Genomic DNA, 21,969 nt, shown 5'->3' with positions numbered 1-21,969 from the left:
ATTACATTTAAGTGGTGATTACATTGTACATTTATCTGACTTTACAATAAAATAGATTACGGTAATTAAGATTATATTAAGATTGCAGTAATTGGATTTTGCTAGATTTTTTTCCTTGATGTCGGGTTTTCATTCTATAAATCAGGTAAGATGATGCTCGTTCTCATAAAAAAAATTATATATATACATACATATATATATTACATAACTAGAAGTTTTCCCCTGCTGAAAACTTCTTTGGCTTGATGAAGTTTTCTGTTTGAGAAGTTGAGCTCTGCCTTCTAAGTATAGGTAGGGATCAGACAGCACTTTCTGAAATTGTTTATTGCTTTTCCTCTCTCTCTATTTTTTTTTAAAGCTTTGCACAGTAATAGATAGAGCATTATATAGGGCTCCTTGCTGGGATTTGCCAGGTTTAATAGTCAGAGGTGTAGTGGAGAGAAATACTTGCTTATAACTTTCAATATGCTTTGCAAAGCTGAGGGAAGAAATAAATTCAGAGCATCTACTGCATCATGGTAATTCTGTTCATGAAGTTAGCATAACCTATCTCACTTAAAGAATCAGTTTAACATGTGGCAGACCATCTATTCTGTTATGGGCTTTCTATATGCAAAATAGAAGTCATTCTAATAATCAATGCTGAAACAAAAGAACAATACTTTTAGAGACAATTTTACAGATTTTAGCATTTATATTTAGTAAAGTTTTTTTCTTTTTAATTCCAAAGATTCTTTAAAATGTCAGTAATCAAAATGGACAAAAAATGGAGCCAAGCTTGTGTGTCCTCTGTGGGTTTCCTTGCAGATAGAATATTCTTGGTGATTAGTGATCACTTCATTGGCATCAGCTGATCTGGTCTGTGTTTCCCTTTGTGTCTGGAGTGAGGAAAAGTGCTTATTATTGAAAAACCATATTCTTGGAGAAAAGCAGCACCCCAGGCATTTCAAGTTTCATACCTGTTCTTGGTCTCCTTTGCTTTTGTAGCTGTAGTAGGTAAAAGAACTGGGAAGGGCCTTAAGCCCCGATGTACCTAATGAGYATTCGACTGCTTGTTTTAACAGTCGCATAACTTTCACTTTGCTTTCCTCAGACAGTGGCTGGCCATTCAGAAGTTACGAAGCAAAATAAAGAAGAAAGTGGACAGAAAAGCCAGCAAAGGGAGGAAAATCCGGTGGGTGACAATTTGAACCAGAAACCAGAAGTTTTGGGTTTTGGTAGATAAAATCTGACTGCCTTGTGCTAGTGCCAATTGCACTGGTAGTATTCCTGCCTTTTGGGACCAGGTATCTTGCTCAAGGGCATCCACTGGGAGCCTTACAGTTCTTTGAGCCTAGAATAAGAGGTCGGTTGGATACAACCTGTGAGTATTGTGTTGACCAGACTTGTTACAAGAGTGCCCATTGGTCTAATAAAATTCCGGGGAGAGATGTTCAACGTGCCCGGGTGATTTGGGGCTGTAACTTGCAGTGGAAGCCCTTAAACAGCTCTTGTGCGGTATGTATATTTAACTGACTAAAGGGTAGAGAGCAACCTGTAGGGAATACTACAGAAATACCTCAAGTGAGGTAGGTGTCTGTTTCCCACTGGCTGGAATTTCATGTCTAATCTTTAAATATTTTTATAAATCTCATCACAGCTTTATTTAGCTTCACTGCATTTCATGTTCTGCCTCCTGGCTCACCAATTTGAGTTGAGCTCTCCCATTGTATTTTTGTTGGAAGAGTCGTCCAGGCTGCAGTGTGGAGAGGGTGGTTATTCCCCCCCCCCCCTTTGCAGAGCAGATACATTAGTCTCCCTGAGTTTAGCGTGACTGCATGATTTGTAGCAGAGGAGGTGTTTGTGGCAGGGAGGCATGCTGAAAAGCTGCTCTGCTTCCTGAAAAATCCGCAACATTAACCATCCTTTTGTGAGTAAACTATAAATCGTGAGTTTAGATGACATCTGATAGCAAGTCAGTGGAGTCAGTCTGGGTCAGGCCTGGCATAGCAATTTTTAAGATAGATGTCATAAGATAATTTATTAAAAGAGGGAAGAGCTACTTTGTTGGCCTGAAAAGCCTATAATTATTGACTATCAATATTCTTTTCTGTCAGCATCAGGCATAATTGGATATATTCATGATTCAGTCAAAACTACTGACAACATCACACAACTGAGTCAGACTCATAAACCTCGAGGAATAATGGGACAGTCTCTCACTGCGCGCAATCTGCGCGCGCCAGCATCCCTGAGAGATCTGCTATCTCCCCATGTCAGTTACCTCTTACATCTTGGGTACCTTTTTTTCTTCTCTAAATAAAAGTTGCACTGACCCTTCAGGGAAAATACCAGTAAAAGAGAAATGTGTCAGTKATTGTGTTTTTGATCAACATGCAGTTAAGCTCCAGCATCTTTCCAGAATARTCTCTGTGGATCATTTCTTCTCTGTTCCTCTCTTTCTTTCTCTCTAAAATGGGGGTGCAGTGCTTAGCGTTTTTTTTTGTAAGGCTCTTTGAGGTCCTGGAAAGCAAGGTATCAAGTACTGATTTCATCTGTTTCCCTAATTCTTTCTTTTTAATATCTCTAATATTAAAATGTCTTTGGATGAAATATGTTAGGCCATTGTAGCGTCTGAGGATCTCCAAGTGGTTTCAAAAGTGGTGGGTCTTGCAGTGAGGTGAGGACCCATCCGCTTCATGGGTAGGGAAATTGAGGCCCCAAGAGAGGAAGTGAGCTTTTCTAAAAACTGTACAGCAGTGCTCAAGAGCCCAGGTGCCCTGACTTCTGCTCTCCCTCACTAGGATGGGCTTTTGCTTGAGGTAAATGCAGAGGAGCGATGCGTGTACCTGAGGGTTTTTTGTTACTGATTTCTTGTCCTGTGCTGCTGCAGCATGAGTTTCTTTCTATAAATGAAATTAAACACTTCATATCTGCCAGACTGGGATTTTGAAAGTCCTGATTTTAAAAATATGAGAATAGTTCTGACCAAACAAGTAGTCTCTGAGAATTCATGAAAATGGGTAAGTGTCCTTACCACCTTTCAGATTGTCCCTGGACAAACTTTGATGTGTATGAATGTATCAGTTGTTAGTATCTGGTAASTGACCTTATTTCACAGTTCAGCCTGTAGATACATTGTTTTAAGCAGTGCTAGCTGTGAGGTGCTGTGTCTGTTCCCTCTCTGGATCCTTTCATCCTTAGACCTGGGCATTTTTTTCCATTATAAGTGACAAAGCCTTGACTGTGCAGAGAGACCCTTGTGTAAGGGTAAGTATGTCCTGGGCCTGGAGAGCCAGCCTGAAATATTCTTGTGAGCTAAAAGTCTCCTCCAGGGAAAGTTCCTGCATAAGCAAACAAAAGGAACTACAGAGATAACAGAATGGAAAGGTGATTCTGGGCAAATGTTTTTAAATCCTTTTGCCTGCTATTTGTAAGGCTCTAAAAGTAGCAGCAATTTGGATAAACCATTTCAGATGACTAGCCATCACGGTGGTATRCATCAAAAGCCATTGGTTGGGGATCTTGTACCCTTCGACACAACATTTAAAGCCAGCTTCTCATTCTGAGTTTTTCAGTACCCTGTTAAATTGTATATGTCCAGTCCTAGAATATAAGCCATGAAAAACTGCTGTAAGTTTCTAGTCCAGTGTGGAAAGCATGAGGGGGATCCCATGCCTGGAGGTGAAGTACAGCTTCAGTAATCTTTGGACATACCATTTCTCTTCTTGGCACAGGTCTTAGTCCTGTTCCCTCTTTGCCTGGTTTTATACGCTCTATCTGTAAGTTTTTCAGGGTGCAGCTTTCCAACTATGGGCATGGCTAACAGAGTGGGATTTTGATATTCTTTGGGGACCCTGGAGCTCAGTTGACAAGCAGGAAGAGTGAAAGGAGGCAGATGCTCTGAGAAGGCCTCTGATGCCCTAAGCCTTCTCTTTCCTGCAGCGGGCTCTTTGGGCACGAGTTCCGGAAGGCGACTGAGACACCAGCTGAAGGGGTGGCTGAATGCACAGAGAGCTTCTCTGTCCCTGACTTCTCGGGGTTGTCTGTCAGGGGTTATGTTTATGTACTCACATGCAGTTCATGGATGCTGTACATCCTTTTTCTGGCTGTGATAAACAGGGATTTGCTTATTAGTCAGCTATTCAGTACATCATATCGTCTGATTACTCTGCTATCTGTGTTATAAGAAAGGAGGAGGAGGGAAGAGAGGAGGAACTGCCAACTGCAACTAGTGAGTCATTAGATACCAGCCACCAGGAAAGCCAGTGCTTTGCATTTCAGACACCGTTACGTTTCTATTTGAGCAGCAACATTTCCTTTTCATTAATAGTTACTAATGTGCTGCCTGCTTATTTCCTGCATTATTCAGGTATCATGTCCATAGCAAGCTGGTGAGCTTCATGGCACCTATTGACCACTGTACAATGAATGATGACGCCAGGTGAGTAATAGATTAATTATGTTTCTCAAATGGCTTCATGACAGCATGATATTGACCTGTTCTTCAGTCTGTCGCCCTCTCCATTTCTTCTTATCAGTTAACCATTTGTCACTGGCATCATAGCCTGGATGTCTTGGTCACATCTGTCCAGGCAGTCTAGCTGAGCTTTCACTCTGTAATTACTGTGACACCAAACGAGAAATTTTCATAAATCTTGATAGGTACATTTTGATTCCTGTTTTAAAATTCCTCTAGTTTTGAAATCTTCTCATTTTATGGAATGATTCTGGAAAAGGACTACTAAGTTTAGTGTATTCTGATGTAATCTAGAGTCTAAAAACAATTTGTGTTTTTATCAGAAATTTCAACTGTTTAAAATTTTGTGTAGTATGCATTTTCTTAGTTAAGCTAATAACTGGAATAGTTAAGTCAAGATTCACTCAGGACCTAAACATTGTTTCTATTTATTTTTATTAATGAAGAATTTTCTTAGCAGACTATAATGCCTTAACCTGTAAATTAATAAGGAAATATCAATGCAGCTATAAGCATAGTTGCTAGATAGTTATTCCATGTATATAGCAGTATTTCYTGTGCATTATGTTCTTCAACTAAATCTCCAAATGCTGGGCTTTTTGTGGGAAGGAGGTAGTATAATTTTTTCCAATAAATGGATGTGGAAGGCTTGAGAAACATCTTTCCCCTGGGTTGTGAACATGTTTGTGGTTTATGAAAGAGAGAGATGTCATTCATCTATTTGGAAAATGCCAACCAAATGCCTGCTGTTCTTAGACTGTTGCCTTTTGGAATATTGTATGGTTTTCTGGGTAAGAGCTCTTCARTAAACCGTCACTAAGGCATTTTGCACTCATAATAGGACCTGTGCTTTTTCATCATAGGAATGCTCTTTCTCATAGTTTCTTTTTCTTAATAGGAAAATTGCTCTAATTTCTGAATATAGTCTAGATCCTCTTGCCACAAAAGGAAATGTGCTGGAAATGCAGGGTGAGAGTTATTTCCCCAGCCATACAAAGTGGTTTTTTTTTCCATCCCCTTACCTGGATCGTAGGAAAAGAGGGACATAAATGTCTTTGTCATTGTGTGGTTTGACATGTATTCTTAGCTATTTGGATAATCATGTGCATTTTGTTTCTACAATGCAGGATCTAACCTAGCAACTATTTGTGCTTCCCAGTAGGAAAGGATTTCCTTACCTGTTTCGAATTGGGGTCTTTACTGTTTTGGATCGCCCCAGTTAAGACAAAGGATGAGATAGACATACACTCCTATTACAGTCATATCATCCTATATAAATCCTTCTGTGTTATGCTGTGCATTCCCYACATCTTTTTGTCTGAGGGTAGTTAGCAGGTGGCTGTTTGTGCATTAGAAGAACCAGTCATACCATATGCATAATAATCTAGTGGGTTTTTATATTAATATTATACCCAGTTGGCTCCTATGACTTCTGCTTTGAGAACTTTAAATGAGATAAGGACGTCTGTCATTTTTTGCATATAACACATACCATACTGTCCTGCGGATTACACATGCATATGAACTATGAAAGGCAGCTCATGTTGTCTGTCTAAAGGGGAGGAAGGTGTTTAAAAAAAATGAAAGAAATAAAAAATTAGATTGATCCTAAGAATGTAGGAATTAACATACTATGTTTGTTCTCCCYGGAGGTGACATTGCCTTCTCTGTCCGTTGCAACCATTTGTGTTCCAAAAGTTGCATGGAAAATGCATTCTATAAGCCAAAATTCTTCAGCAATTGATGCAAATGTGAAATGTGCTGAAACAGCTGGGAGAGTGGCATAGTTCTGCAGAACAGCCCTCTTGGGCCCCAGATGCTCTTTATCTAGCTGCATTCTTCTTAGCTCTTATTCTGCTTACTTCTTGGGAGGCTCTTTGACTCCACCATATACTGCAGTGGGTCTGGCCAACCCTCAGAACTTGTTACGGCTAATAGGACCCTATGTATGTTATGCTGTGTCAATGTAGTTATCATTGTGGTAGGGATAGAGCGTTTGACATTTGGTTTACTGAAAAAGTCTCCTGGGGTTTTTCTCCACTTAAAACAGGTTATTACATCGCTTGCRTGTTTTACAGATTCTTTGGTGGCGGCAATGTGGCAGCAGCTGCTGCTGCTTATTGTCTGACAGCGGGAACTTATTTCTTACATTAAGTTTATTAGTCACTTTGGAGGCCCGCCACACTTTTTGTTAATGGCATTTAAGTCACTTATCTCCTCATGTTGTTTTAACCTTCTAGAATGAAACTGTTGGTTGACGTGTTTGCACACCAGCAAGTGTGCCGGGAGGTCATATCCTATGGACAGCTGTATCCTGTTCTGCCAAGATCAGGTTTTCAAGCAAAAATTGAACACAGATGGGGCAGTGCACTAGGAATAAAGAGGTTCAGGCCCTGTTTCTAGTTCTGCAGCTTCCAGGATGACTTTGAGCAAGTTGCTCTGTTTCTGTCACACTGATTCCCCTTCTCTGTGAAGGAGAGAATCTGAAATGCTTTGAGATCTTCCATGGACAAGTGCCCATAAAAATGGTTTATTAATAGTATTATTTTATTTTTTAACATATATAGCAAAGCTTTAATGCAAGACAAGAGACAAATACACAAATACGAGCCTTCCTTACTGTTTGCCAGAAGGCCTACTGGTTATCTGTGACATGAAGTGTGTGCCTTACCTTTGCTGTTGGAGGCATTACAGTTTTCCTTAAGCAGTTTTTCTGCAGCTGTCTCCCCACAGGATGTTGTTTGGCATTCTTTAATCTTAATGTCTAGCTTATCTTTTTCCCTTGCTGTAATTTAGGCCCGTTACTACTTTTCCTGTTCAGTATGTACATTCAGAAACAGCTCTTGTTTCCACTTTGCTGCCACTCTTAGCACATTTGACCAGTCTGGTGGGTATTCTTGCTTCGCACATGGAGAAACTGCGAGTAATCTAGCTCAACTTTCTTCCTTTCTGCCCTAGTTTTGCCCTGTTTATGTTCACATCTAGACATAAAACATGCCAGGACATTGGGGATTTGGCATGTCAAGTTTATCACTTGCTACTCCTGCTGACTGGRGAAACAAAGAGCAAATGCATGTGAGAAGCAGCCTGAGCGCTGGATGGAGAAGGGGATGAGCAGCGACTCCAGGATTGTTTTACACCCTGAATCTGAGAAAAACATACAAATATAATAGTGCCTTTGTCAACATTGCTGCCACGTTCTTTCTTACTCTTGCTGCTGGTTGGAATAATAGCATTTGTGCAGGCAATTAATCTTCCACTTGCCAGTTTTTCATGCACCTTACGCATGGGCATGGCTGTTTAACCTCATGCTCACATATATTATGTTGTAATGCGTGGGACACTGGTGGCCTCCAGCTCTTCTCTATTTTAACCCCTCTTTGGTAGTATTTTAAGACATACACTGGAAAGTGATTTTTATGGTTGTCCTGGGGTGTATGTTTATGGACTTAAATACATTTATAGTACTCTTGGGCCAAGATTTTATTTTAATCAGTCCAAGGTCATTGGTGTGTAAATGGACCTGCCCTGAGACTAGGAACCTGAAGGCAGAAGTTGGAATGTGGCTCCACTGTGGTGGTTATCCAGAGGAGAGGAGCTGTCTCAGGCAGGAATTATCCATGATTAAATCCAGGACTGATCTTTCTCAGATCACAATTCACCTTGGTTTGAGAGTGGCATCATGGAGGTGCCACTTCTTGGACTTCCCTTGAAATTTGCTTTTCCACCTACCTGGCCAAAGGTGCTTTGCTGATCCCATTGCTCCAGTATCTGAGCACAATGTAATTTTTAATGCAGCCGGCCTACAGCACCAGCATGTACAACAGGGCTTGGAAGACGCCAGTCATCCCTACTTTACACATAGGGAACAAGGAAATGAGAGCCCATACAAAGGCATTTCAGCCCAGAAATCCATAGGAGTTGAGAGCCTAAGCAGCCAGAGGTGACCCAGCAGGTCTGTGCCAGAGCCAATAGCTGAACCGGGATCTTCTGTGCGGTCTTTCTCTGTTAGCCTAGCTCTAAACAGCCTTAACTTTTTAGAAAGTTAGAAGCTAGAGATTGCTGCTGAAAAGCCTGCAAATCCAAGTGCATATTTTCATTACACACACAGCTGCCATATCCACAAGGCTGGATCTTATGAACAGCCAGATCTTATGAACAGCCAGATTTTAGCAAGAACTTTTGGTGAAGTCTGTGTTTCCAGGAGGAACTGTGTGTGGCTTTTGTTTTTGTTACATTTCTCTGTCAAATTTGATATACAGGTCTTCAGATTGCTGCACTATATATATTATGGGCGAATGGTTACCTCTGTGTTTGTGGAACAGAAACTGAATGCAAACCCTTTAAAGAAAAAGATACAGTATCAAATTACTGCTAACTTTGAGGAAAATCATTTTTTCACCTCAGGAACACTGGTAACTTGTAGGAGAGATGTTCCTTAAGGATAGAGATGTTTGGTCCAAACACCTTTATCTCCCACGACAACTGAGGTTATTCTGACAGGTGAAACAAGATTGCACAAATATGCAACAGTGATCTAATCAGCTGGAACAACAGCAATATTTTAACTGGCGCTACCTTTTAACAGCATCATTAAGGGCTCTCATTACTCTTTTATTAGAGGCTCACTCTATTTCTTATCAGATTACAGAATGAACATAACTCATGGCACTGATTTGATCTCTTGTTAAAGAGGATTACAGTGTTGCATTAACTTGGATTGACATGGTTTATAATTTGCTGTTGATACACATGCTGGYGGTATCACATGTTTGACCCCCTCCCCACAGCCCCGCTTGGGAAAAGGACACCCATACATCATCATTAAAGATGGCACCCAGTGCAGACATGGGAGGCAAAAGGAGGCTTTTCTGCACTAAAGTCAAGCAGGACAAAAGAGATGTATTAGCAAGTGCAAGCTAAAATTCAGAACTGGGATTTATAACTGGATGAAGGTGGGGCAAAATCTATTGGCATTTCGATAGATTGTTGCTTACCTCAGCAAGTGGCTCTTCATTCGGATGAGGACTTGCATCAGTTATCAGCCAAATTACAGAGAAGGTGGCCRTAATGGTGTTGTGTCAAACCATGCGATACAATTTGACACCATTTTTTGCCTTGAGGTACAGAAGCCTTTCTGGGAGCTAAGGCAATTYCCCCTTGCTTTTCTTAGACTGCTTATCATTGTGGTTTTGTGTTTTGTCACCAGTTAGCAAGTCTCTTCCTTTCGGCAGTATTGATCATACACCACTAGCTGATGGTATTAGTTTAGCAAGATGACTTCTTTGCCTGTAGGGGAAGTTATCTTATTGTCATGTCCCTGGAGTCTGCAGGACCACCCTGCTGGGAAGCTGGACCTTCGAGCTAGGGACCGTGTGCATGATGTGGCTCATCCTTCCTGCTCTTGGGTACTGCCAGTATCTTGTGGGATTTGGTCGGGGACAGTTCCTCTCTGCATACATATATATATATATATGTGTGTATATATATGTGTGTGTGTGTGTGTGTGTATGTATTTTTTTTAGCATGGGGTTGAGTGCTGATCAAATATTTCCAGCACACTGTGCTCTGGCAGTGTTGAGTAAGTGTATATACATAAATATGCATGTAAACAGTCTCTTGACACTCCCCCAAGTCACAACCCTGCGCTCTACTGTGTTTTACAGTGGTATGTTTTGTGGTTGACGTTGAGAGCGCACACTCACATGGCAACTGAACTGGACTTAGGGCAAGAACCACTGCCCAAAATCTCTTAGCCAAGTATAAGAAACTAAGCTTGTGATTCCGGCAGTTCCTTGGGCCCCAGGTTGTGCTTGGTGTAAGAGCATCCAGCCCACTCTCGTAGCACCTAGAGCAGTGCTGTTGGCTGTTCTCGCACAAGTGGACCAGTGCCTGCTGGGAAGCTGAATTAAGACATAGATTATCCAGCTGCCAGTGAGGTTTGGATTAGAGCATTTCCCTCGGATTCAGCCAGGATGTTGGGTATTTTCCTGATCAGTGTTCTAGCTCTTGGACTTAGTGCCATTGCTTTGTCACAGTGTGTCTTACTGCAAGCAGGAGGGGGTACATAGAAGGAAATCCTGGTATTAAAGGATTAATTTTCAGATACGATGTAGGAGTTTAATGTTTTTTTWAAAAAAGTTGGTGAGATACCAGCCTTTAACTTTGCTCACTTTGTGCTTTGGGTATTAAAACACTATGAGACTAGATTAATGGAGGAATTTGGGCTCTGGAATTGTCAATCCAGCACCACTCACCAAGATGGAAGTTGCTGGAAGGAAACAAAGTGCTACTTTCTGTAATAACTGAAGGAGTAGTTGGTGCATTATGCAACCCCAAACCTATAGGAGCTATGAGGAGGATTCTTCTAGGTCTGTACAGACATAGATTCTATGATTCTGTGATAGCTGGAAGAAAGTGTGGCCTGCTTTGTTTGGCTCTCTTTTGTGAAACACAGGGTTAATGCCAGCATGCAGGGGAGTCTCTTTGAGTGCAGTGTCCCAGCGTTTAGAGGGAAGAGGTGTTTTGGGCATGAGGTGTGGGTGGCAGGGCAAGCTGCCCACTTGGCTCTGTGATTTGAAGAGAGGAGCTCCTTCGTGTGCCAGAGACCTTCTCCTGGTCTCTCCTGGGAGCCATGTGGACCTTCTCAGGGAGGCCTGTGCATGCATACRCTGCAGCACACCCTGGACTGGCTCTTTCAAGGCTCCTGGCAGAGCCTGGATGTGTTGTCTTTTGAAACCAAGCCTGTTCTGCATGGTTGATTTTCCAGTCTGACCTTTGACTTATCCTTAGAAGTCAGTTTCTGTAGATGCAGTTAAGTATCCCATGGCTTTTAACCGTCGTTGGTAGAAGACTGGCATTTGAAGGAGGTTTTATATGCTTTGAAGTTGGCAATTATAAAGTGGTATATGTGACCCTGGCTTGTGCCAATGAGCTGAAGTCATTACATCCCAACATTGGATGTTTGACATCCCTAGTAAGGAGACGGATGCTTCTGTTATGGAAATTTCCTTTTTAAAGGGGAAAAAAATAACCTGTGAAGAGCTGCGAGATGATTTGTCGTTCTTTCTTCATGAGACAATTTGTCTTCTCCTGCATCAAATATGTTATAAAACAGTCAAGCTGTGAAAGAGGGAAATCATCCTAGGAATATGGGACGTTAAGATACACAAAGAATGTTCCCCTCCTTGCGTAGTGTGCAGAGGGTGCGTGCACGCACAGCAGTACAGTGGCTGCTCTGCTTACATATCCATTTAAAAGCAGAGACTGAGAAGGCAACATTTTATAAATTTTATAGGGAAAATTGGAAATTAAAGCTGCCAGAAAGCATGCCAGTGGAGCGTGCTGGAGTTTTGTCAACCTCCCTGTGTTTAGCTGCTTTTCCAGCAACTTCCTCACATGTTTTATGCTCCCACTGATTTTGCTTGTGGAGATGATGTTTATCTAGTGGTTTATGCTGTAAAAGCTCGTATCAAAATGTGAAAGCTGTTGAGACCACAATGAAGATGAGAGGTGTCCTCACTGCTCGCATTAATGTAGCCAGATGGCTGTGAAGTGTGTGCTGATTTAAGGGGGAAAACGTTCAGAACTGGTGACAGAGATGGCAAATCTGAACTCAGGTCTGATTCAGTTTTGGGAGAGCGGAGGGTCCCTTAAGAAGCAGCTGTTCCGTGTGTCTGCTGTCCACCCACCCTAGCACCGGGTCCGTCCTCGCAAAACGTGCAGAGTCCCTTTGTTTAGGGCAAGAACCAGCTTTCTGAAGTATTTATAAATCTTGTGCCTGATCTCATGAGACAAACCAGAGGTCACATGTCACCTTTTGTAATTTAAAGCCGTGGGGCTAAAAGCATTTGCGCAGACTTGGAGGGCCCAATCCTGACCTGCCTGAGAAAGAGGGAATTGAAGCAGACCTTTCTGCCTCTCCTTCGAGYGCTGGGCATGGCGATGAGAGCCGTCTGGCTGGTAATTTATAGCCGGAGTTGCGCGCTCCGCTTTTGCGGCCGTGGCAGGGAAGCGAGTGAGACAGTGCCACCTCGTGGGGCTGCCTCCCGCCGGGAGCCGTGCAGCTGGGGCCGGACGCGGAGAAGCGCTTTGCTCTGTATTTCAGGCCCTGGCTTGAAAAGACATAGGTGTTTTAATTCTGCTTTGATGATTGCTGCTGTTTGTTTTGCTGTGCACCATCATCCAGAGCATGGATTTGTCACTGCGCAAATACTGGTGTGGGAAATGCATGTAAGAAGGTGTGTGAGTACAGAGTCAAATCCCACACTGCATATGCTGATACCAGGTAAAGCGTTTTTACTAGAATTTGAGAAATGAAGGACTCCAGTTTATTTAATCTTTCTGGTTATGTGCCCAACTTGCTAGAGACCCAGTAATCTGAATTTCATGCTGGTGGACAAAAGGTCTCTTAGGATGCACAAAGTTTTCCAAGAAAATAATCAGCTATCTGCTCTGCAGCCAGCTTCTCTTTCATTAGGAGCTGTGTGTTTTCCATCCTATCTTTCTCAATGGGTGTTCATGATGTGCCTTTCTCCAATTTTTGTGAATTAAAAATTCTTGTTCCCGATGGAGGACTTCACTAGGATGGGGTAGGTATAGTTATTTCTGTACTGCTTGGGGCCTATTCTAAATTACCTTYTTTTGGCCTGGAGAAGAGAGGAAGGAAAAGGTACATGGGAAAAGGTAGAGAAAACTGTTGGAGGGTATTTTTATAACAGCATAGCACAGTAGTTACTCAYGCAGTATTGTCATATTAATAGCACTCTGAAAGAAGCCCTGCTAGAAACTGAATTTCCTCCCTTAACATTATTCTTTTACTATTCTACAGAACTGTATTTTTGAAAAAAGAAATAACATGATTATAATTATACAAAATAGTACAGTGTTAGCTGTTCTCCCCTCCCACATGTGTATGTGTATTTGTTTTCCCCTTTGTATATTTAGTGGAAGAGTGCTACTGCAGATGRGGAAAGTAGATTCCCAGGGAACTATTAAACAGTTTCTGTAATTTATATATTTATCAAGTGTGCTTTTGCTGTTACTGTTTGCTCGGGACACTCCTGCACTTTGTGTTTACTTGCTGTCTGTTTAAAAGATTTTTGCCTACAAAAACTTGTAGTAGCAGTATGTGGGATTTGGAGRGTGGTAAAGTCCACTAGTGAATTAGTCAACACATGAAGGCTAAGTGTGTAAGTCAGTGCGCTTCGTATTCGATTTTTTTTTTTAATGATGCCGTTAGCACCAAGAGCGACGTTTTGGACGGCAGGAGCCGGGCAGCGGAGCAGGGAGGCAGTGGGCTGGAGTGGGGGCCAGCCTGGCCAGGCATCTCTACCCACGCAGCCCTGTCCTTTGCTGGGTGCCCAGTGCTTGGCCGGGGCTTGCGCACGAGGAGTCGTGCTGGGGCTGCACCGAGGGCTGTGGATGGGAGCGGAGCAGAGCTGCTGGCAGGGCCTTGGGCAGGGATTGCCGTCCKACTGCCCTTCCAGCATGAATCAGGCGTAGAGGCCATCCCTTCCTTACTCTTCCTGAAATCCAACGTAGCCATGCCCCAGTTGTAAATAGCCCCAAGACAGGCTCCTTTGAACTGTATGAGGGCTCTGAGAGCAAAGCRTGCCCCTCACGTCTGCCTTCGGTCTCCGGCTGCTGGTGCATTGAAAGAAGGAGCCGGCACAGACTTCYGAGGTGCTGGTGGGTCCTGTGTGCCTGGGCAGAACCCCCTGGTGTCTCTAGCACCTTTGCTCCCTCTGCCTTTGGAGTGAGCTCGAAAGAAATACATAAATAATTAATCCAAGGTACTTACACACACATGTTTTATGGCAAATGGCTGTGTGGTTCGTGATCATTTTTTCCAGAAACAGGTTTTATGATAATATAGTAAAAATATTAAATTAGAAAATGCCTCACTAAGGGTGATAAAACCTTACTACAGTGGAAATAGGTAATTATCCCCTCTACAGCCTAAATGACAGTTTAAAAGAAATAAAAATGTTAGTGCTCATTACTTGCTTTTGTAGGTTGCAATAAAGGGTAAGTTAAATTTTAATTCAAGGAAGACCCCTGTATCGACCTGCTCCTTCCACACTCTACCTCAGGTGTAAGTACTGTTAATTACTCAGCATAGGTTATTCTTCAGCTTGCTGCTAATACCAGAACCCTTTTGTGCTAAAGTCACCTTTCCTTCATGTGGCAGGAGCAGGCTTGCAGTGGGGTGGGTTGTTTCAACTCAGTGGCTCAAGTCTGACATTAATATATGTGGGTGGAGAAGAGAAATTTTATGTTTTTAACAAAAATCCAAGTTCATTATGCATAGCCTTAAGGGGGCTGAAAGTATTAAAATCCACACTTACCCTAGTGAATTGAAACAGAGACAAGGTTAAACCTGGAGGATTGATGAGTTTTACTCTCTGCATGGTTAAATCCTGCTGAGGGGAGATGCTGTAGAAGAAAGGCAGCCTGGATGATGATAATAGGGGAAAAAAGGGTTGTGGGTTTTTCGGGGGAGGAGTTSGCAGAGTAAAGTGTTTCTTATGTTTTGGAGTTGGAGGAGGAGTTGCTTGATTTCCCTTCTCCCGACGCTCTGCCAGCGTCTGCCCACGCTGTATTATCTTGTAGCACCTGAAGCCGTTCTCGGAACGGGTTGTGGTATGTGTTGCACCCTGTGTTTCCCGACAGCCCCCTTTGAATTCCAGCTTTGACGGAGGATGCCTGCAGTGTGCTGGGAAGGGAGGTGCAGCACAGCAGAGCTGCCGAGTGCGGGGCCAGGCATCGCAGGAACACCCTGCATGCGACTGCGGGGGCAAGGTTTAGCCCTCCCTTGCACCGCTGGAACCTGGGAATGCACCTGTCCGTCTGTGATGGCCAACAACATTGCCTAGCCGGAGAAGTCAGATTCTTACTTAATCTGGGCCCTGCTTGCTTGAAAAATAACTGTTTATTTAAAGTCTGTAGGATTGGAGCAAATTCAGCATTGATCCCTGAACTCTTGTACTCATTAGGAAACTATCAAAAACCAAAAATGAAGACAGGAACCTTAGAAGACCAGTTCTCCACCAGTGGGAAAAGGTCAAGGCAGCCTGCAAAGAAACAAACACTGCTTTGGGCTTTTGCCTGCTCCCTGGGAGAGCATGGGAACTCTTACTGTCTTTGGCTAGTTTTTATAGGTGTTGCCCAGAGCGCACCATTGCATTTGAACCTCTGTACATTATTTGAGACTGTAAGAAAGAAAGAATAAAGGTATAAAAGGGGAAGGGAATATGAGGCGCAGAAAAACTGCATTTCTCCTTAAAAAAAAAAAAAAAAGAAAAAGAAAAAGAAAGAAAGAAAGAAAAAAGATTTTTGGCTTAAAATAGTGTAGTCTTACCTAGTCATGGTGGTAGGGAAGAGAGCTCAGGCATATATGTGTGTGTGTGTGTGTTTTTGTGTTCAAGAAACTGCAGAGTCCCTGGAACTGAAATTCCAAGCAGACGCAGAGTGCTTACAAGGAGCCATCGTCCTTTTCTTGCTGCTTGCTSGCCAGGGGTGTTCAGGCAGGGCATACCCGCTGTGCTCGAGCACGGGGCCTTGCAGCGTGCTCTCTGGGCCCTGGCAGCAGGGTGTCTTGGGTGGTGTGGCCTCTGGCAAACAAAGGGGCAGCTTCTTGCTTGCATTTCTTTTTATACTGGAGCATGAAGGCTCCCAACCAGGACTCGCTTCCTTTGAGCTGTTATCACATAAATGATTTACAGCAAAGATGTTACGGTGGTTTTAGCCATTTGAAGTCCCTTGTGTTGTACAGAAAATCCAGACCCAGCCTAGCCAGTGAGATATCTCTGCTTTGTGCTTCCAAGCTGATGACTAAGTATTTTGCRAAATAAAAACAGTTTCTGTTGCTCACTGGCACCAGGGTTGGGAAGAGGCGAAAGCTCATGTGAAATGGTGTTTAGGTCTGCTGCACAAAAGCTGTGTGAGAGCGCAGAGGGGAGAAGGAAGTAYGTGAGACCATGGTGTTCCCTAGCAAAACACAGAGGGCTGTGAGCRGAGGCTGGATGTGCGAACTGTGTGCTATTTAATAGCTTGGGACTTGCCTGGTTAATGATGTCTTTGCTGCCTGTGCTTCGTGTATGTATTAAAAAACCTGTGGGAGCTGCACAGACTAGAGGCTTCCTTTCAAGCCCCGAGCTGGGAGAACAGCAGCATCCCTAAGGTGGAAGAGAAAATGGAAACAACCTCGTGAAAGAGGAGTAGCAAGCTCCTGCTGCCTGAGCTGGAAGAATTCTTCTTTTGCAGACATGCTTTTCTCTAGCACAACAGTAAATGGGCTGGAGTCAGTACATGGAGCTGTCAACTTAATGAGGCCTTGGCTGGCTCCCACTACAGCCCATGTGGGTTGGAGAGAACCAGCAAAGTGGGTGCATTTAGTATTATAATTTATCTTGCATAGGTTGTTTTCCTCAATGTGATTAGTCACCCTCAGTATTTAAAATGAAACATGTAGTGGCGTTTCGTTCAAGTCTCCAARCCATCAGCTTTTCAGCTTTCTCTGACACAAGCAAACTGCGAGTGTTTGTCAGCTTTGCCCACCTGAGTGTGAAATGATGTTCTATCAAAACACTGGTTTCAGCATTTCCCTCTCTGCTCCCGACACGCGAACCCTGCTGCGGACAGGAGCCACCACGCTCTGCGCAGGAATTGCACTGCGATTGCAGCACAAGTGGAAACATTTGCTCAGTGTAATGATGGGGTCTGAGTCAAGCCAGCAAAGCAAGGCTGGAGGGCGGTGGTTGCCGGCGGCCCAAATAGCATCACTGCATTTTCCTTCCAGCGAACTGATGGAGTCTTAAAGTTGCACCATCCTTTTTGTCAGTACTGCAGCTCACTATTTGCCATCTCATTTCTCAGTTGAAACAGTAAWCATGAGTTACATTTGTCAACTAACAGTCAAAAAGGCTGGAAATGCTGTAGGCTTCGGTAAAGCAATCCTCTTGCTCCTTTTTTTTTCCCTGCATGGTGAAGATAATGATTTCTCRAGGGCTGTCTGCAGCACAGGTAAACCAGGAGGTGTTTGCACCCTTACAGGAGAGTTTGGGTTTTCTTCTCTGACTGGCTCATTGGCATTTCTGTCCTCCAGGGAGAGAGCAGGACACGTGCAGCACTGCTGTGTCCCTTTCTACTGGAGATATGTTAGTGCCAAAGCCTCCTCCAGATCTGAACGCAATATTGAGTTTGCACACTTAGAGCAGTCGTTTCTCTCCTACCTGTCACTGCAGCACTTTGTCATCAGAAGAAGCTGGACCTCCTGCAATATTGGCCTCTGTCTGTTGTTTTAAACTAAATGCCTGTAGTTTCTCCCCAGATTCTGAACTTCTCCACYTTGGCCTTGTTTTGCCTCTCACTTTGGCTGCGGGCTGGTACCCTGGGAGAGCCTGGGCAGCCTCCCTGGGCAGCGCCTTCCTCTGCTGCTCTCCTGCTGTTTTCTTTGGTGTTTGTGTCTGAGCCCTGTATTTTTGGCACTTAATTCAGGTGCCATTTCGAACACTTCAGCCCTACTCTCCTGCTCTCTGTAGCTCAGGGTAGCATCAGCTTTTCAGCTATCACTTCTCTTTTGGTTCTGCTTTTTTGTTAAACTTGCCATAAAGTACATGCATGTGCTTGATGTAGTGCAGAAACTCCAGTTACAGCCTCATAGGCTAGGCTGCGCTGAGTTTTACACATAGCCGTAGCAACAACCATTTTGTTAGGCAAGGAGRCAGTGTCTCTCTACACAACAGACATTGCCGCATTCACTCTTTGGGTACGGATTGATTTTCTGATGGTGGAGCACCTGATGGGTTAATAAGTTTATGAATTAATTTAAGAAATGTAGCCCTGTGAATGGGAATGTTTTTGTGTAGCGGTCGATGCTCCTGCACGGTTAGAACTGATATTTTGCGCCTGGCCTATGTCAGAAGAAACTGATTAAATATTAATTCCTGGCCTTTTTTACTGTTACTGTTAAAAACGTGAAAGTTCTTTTTTTCGCAGAAATTGACAAGTAACTTTCTCCAGTGAAGTGTTGGAAAAAGGTAGAYGTTTTTCAAAACAGTTGCTGTCTTCTATTGATGTCTGTAGAAGCAAGGTATTAAAACAGCCCCCAGCTGGTATGGTCTTGCTTGAGACCTGTTGTGGTCTTAGTTGAGGTAGTAGCCAAAATCACAGCATCTCCCTCAGGTCTGAATTTCATCCTTTGAATCCTTCTTTCATTGACTCTCAAGTGCTGAAAAACGATCTCTTTTCTTCTCCTGCTCCAGAGAAATACTGACAGTTTTCCTGACCTGGCTTTTGCAGTGGGTGCTGGCCCTGGCTGGCAGCGGAAACACAGACCCACAGATAATTTTGATTATTGTTCTAATGGCAGGTTGTTAGCAAACTCTGAAGGAAAACATCCCTTCCCAGTATAAACAATATTCTGGGGGGCTGCGTGTGCTGTCTTCTTACAATGGGCTGCTAAAGGCCCTAGTTGATTTGGAAAGTGCATTTGTAGAAAATAATGCTCTCCCAAAGGCTTTTTCYTTGATTTCCAGAATTGCATGATTTATAAAAATGCTTTCTCTTTTCCTCCATCTCTCTTCTTAACCAAGTTACTTTGGTTTTTAAATTAAAAATAAATAAATAACACCGATCGACATTTTTTATTTCCCCTCCCTTTTTTTCTTTTTTTTTTTTTAAGAGAAACTTGCTCCTCTTATCAGAATTGCTGCATACGTGATATTAATTGGAATCTTGTTGCTGGGTCATTTTCATTGTTTTTCAAGTACCGTCAAGTCCAAGAAAATGTATGAAAACTAAATTATAGTTCCACGTAGGCTGTCTGATTGAATCCCTCTTATGGCTCTGCGGTCTCATACATCCTATTAAAATATTCAATCTTGTTTTCTTTCTTGAAGAGCCTCTCTGTAAAGGGCAAACTTATAGAAAACCTCATTCTCTAGAGATATGGTATCCAGGCACACTGAAATATTTACATATTTCTGTACTATGTGTGATTGGTCTTAGGCAAGTTCTCCCCTTTGCTTGTATTTATTAATAAAGAATGTTGAATGCATTTTTAATTATACAAGGCCTTTTCATTTTAAGGAGYGGATGGTTTTGCTGCCTGCCTCTTGCTTCCACTTTGACCTTGAAAACTAACTTTTCCCCCTCCTCTTTTCCCTAGGACAGAGCTTTATCGTTCGCTGTTCGGAAAAATCGCGCGCCCTGAAGAACCCGAGCAGAATTAGCGCTGGGCTCGCGCATCGGGCCTGACCCCCGGCGGGCCCCGCACCGTGGTCGGCTGCGCAGGTCCCACCCGCGCTGCTGCAGGCTCCCCCGTACTTCAGCCACTTTTGTGCCCGGTGGCAGCAGGCAGCCCTGCCCTCCTGCGCTCGCGTCTGCTGCCCGAGAGCGCCTGGCGCGAGGCCTCGCCGGAGGCTGGCTGGCTCCTCAGCCTGCCTGAAGAGCACCCCGTGGGCTTGCACGAGGCGTTAGCGCGCTTCTTGCTGAGGTCAGAGCTGCAGCGTGCTCTCGCCTGCCGCACTGGGCCCCCGCTGTGCGGGGCCGTTTGTTGCACACCGATCCCCAATAAAAGGTTCGGCGGCAGAATGCAGCACGTGGGACAGACGTTTAGCGTGCCTGGGCGCCCTCCCGAAGGCGCTCCCTTTCCACTTCTTCTTCAATCCCTTGATTTTGCAGTCTGCTCAGCACAGGTGCGGTGTTCTGCTGGGGGCCCCACTGAGCCCAGCAGGGACCACCAGCCCTCCTTCCCCCCCCCCCCCCCCCCCCCCACTGAGCCCAGCAGGGACCACCAGCCCGCTCACCCACCTTTGAATTAAACCTTTTGAGTTTTTTATTTGTGGGATTGGTGAGGGTTTTTGAAGGGTGTAGTTCTGGTCATTGACTGCATATCTGGAATGTGTGACTTTATTCTCACTGAGTCAAGAGGATTTAAATGTCATTTACATAATTAATGTGGCCTTAAAACCCAGYGAAGGTGCTCACTCGTAGAGCCAGCCAGACCTTCCCCTTCACACTCCAGTTTCTGAAGCAGCACTTGCTGCTGGCACGGACATTTTCTGACTGGTGATGAGCATGACGCAGGACACGTCAGGGGCTGTCCCTGGAATTAGAAGATCTTGGTGAATTTTCGGTCTAGCATTGATCCTGCACACTTAATTATTTCTGCTGATCATGACTYCGAGCCATCCTAGCTTCACCATCACCATGACACACTTCTGAGAGCTGCCGGCACGGGTGTAGAGCTGGCCAGCGGAGATGGCTCACTTGGGAATTTCTGTGGGGTTTTTGTATCCAAAGGTCAGAAGCTGGAAATTAAATCCCCGTAAGGGGAATTTATTAGCCTGCTGTGATCAATCTCAAATGGAGGTTATCTTGCGTAAATAACATGTGCATACGTATGTATAATAAGAAGGCCAATGCTTGTGACCACATGAACTACAGTGTCTTTGTTTTGTGTTTTCTACAACCTAATTAAAACATTCTGTAAACTGATGGTCCCAGTTTGATGGGTGCAGCCAAGGGCTCAGGCAGCCGCGGCGTCTCCGGGGCCYGGCAGCAGAGCGCTGCTCGGCCGGCGCGGTGCAGGCAGGCGGGAGCGCGCAGGAAGCGCCCGCCGCAGCGCTGCCGGCACGGCCGCAGCAATTTCACCCGCGCCGGCCGGCACGGCGCCCAGGGCAGGCGCCCGCTTCACCCCGGCGTCTTCCGGGTGCTGCTGAAAGCCAGAGGCGGTAGCGGRGTGGTGGGTGTTATTTTAATGACATCCAGAACACGTCAGGGTGTGCAATAACCTTTATGTCCGTTCACTAACTGGAAAGCCCTGCTTCTGAGCTTCGTCATACGACAAATGCACTCGGTTCTGATGCCTGCTCCAAGCCTTTCGGTGGGCAGGTGCCCATGCCTGGAAGTTTCACAGTGGCGGGGCAGGTGCTGGCCCCGTTTGCTGTGGCCGGCCGCGATCCGGACTGGCTTTCCTTCGCCTGGACGTGGCCCGGAGGAAGCGCCGAGTTCTGCGCCCTGCCTTTCCGCATGGCACCTCGGGGACGCGCGAAGCCTGGTTACTGCAACCTGCTCAGGGTGCGTCTTGGTCTGCGAGTCCGGGCACCCTCTCCTTCAAGAGAAGACGACCCGGGAAACTTTATATTTGTTATGGATCCTGTAACTCAGCTGCTGTCCGAAAGCCAGATGGGTTGATTGCTTTGCATTTTCATAAACCGTGACACCGCATCCGGGTGCCCGTGTGGCGGATGCTGAGCTCTCATTGCAGGGCTGTTGCTGTGAGTCTTGGTGCAATGTTTCCCTCAGGGTGAGGGAAGCATTCTAATTTCTTTTCATGCAGTAGGCTATTTTTTATTTCTTTAATTTAAATACACTGTTTTTAGTATTATTATTATTACCTATAAATAAAAATACATGCTGTTTGTGTGGTGAGGAGGACGGTGGCAGCAGCGGGGCTCCGCAGGCTCCTGTGTCCCGCCGGGGCCGGCTCTGCCACGCAGGCC

General features: G+C 44.4%; 1 protein-coding gene across 1 annotated transcript in view; it reads left to right on the top strand.

Annotated features, from left to right (window-relative positions):
* The window catches only part of AATF (apoptosis antagonizing transcription factor), a 57,140-nt gene extending 36,908 nt beyond the window's left edge, over positions 1-20,232 (top strand). Inside the window, exons 10-12 of the mRNA XM_085302942.1 lie at positions 1,094-1,174; positions 4,352-4,423; positions 19,632-20,232. Coding sequence (XP_085159068.1) covers positions 1,094-1,174; positions 4,352-4,423; positions 19,632-19,695 — 217 coding nt within the window. The 3' untranslated portion in view covers positions 19,696-20,232. The remainder of the gene's footprint in view (positions 1-1,093; positions 1,175-4,351; positions 4,424-19,631) is intronic.
* The last annotated feature ends 1,737 nt before the right edge of the window (positions 20,233-21,969 follow it).

Source organism: Rhea americana, unplaced genomic scaffold (genome assembly GCF_003343005.1).
Source record: "Rhea americana isolate MKP2758 unplaced genomic scaffold, rheAme1 scaffold_194, whole genome shotgun sequence".
Taxonomy (NCBI): domain Eukaryota; kingdom Metazoa; phylum Chordata; class Aves; order Rheiformes; family Rheidae; genus Rhea; species Rhea americana.
Note: the sequence above shows the minus strand (reverse complement) of the source record. Positions and strands in the feature narration are given on the sequence as shown.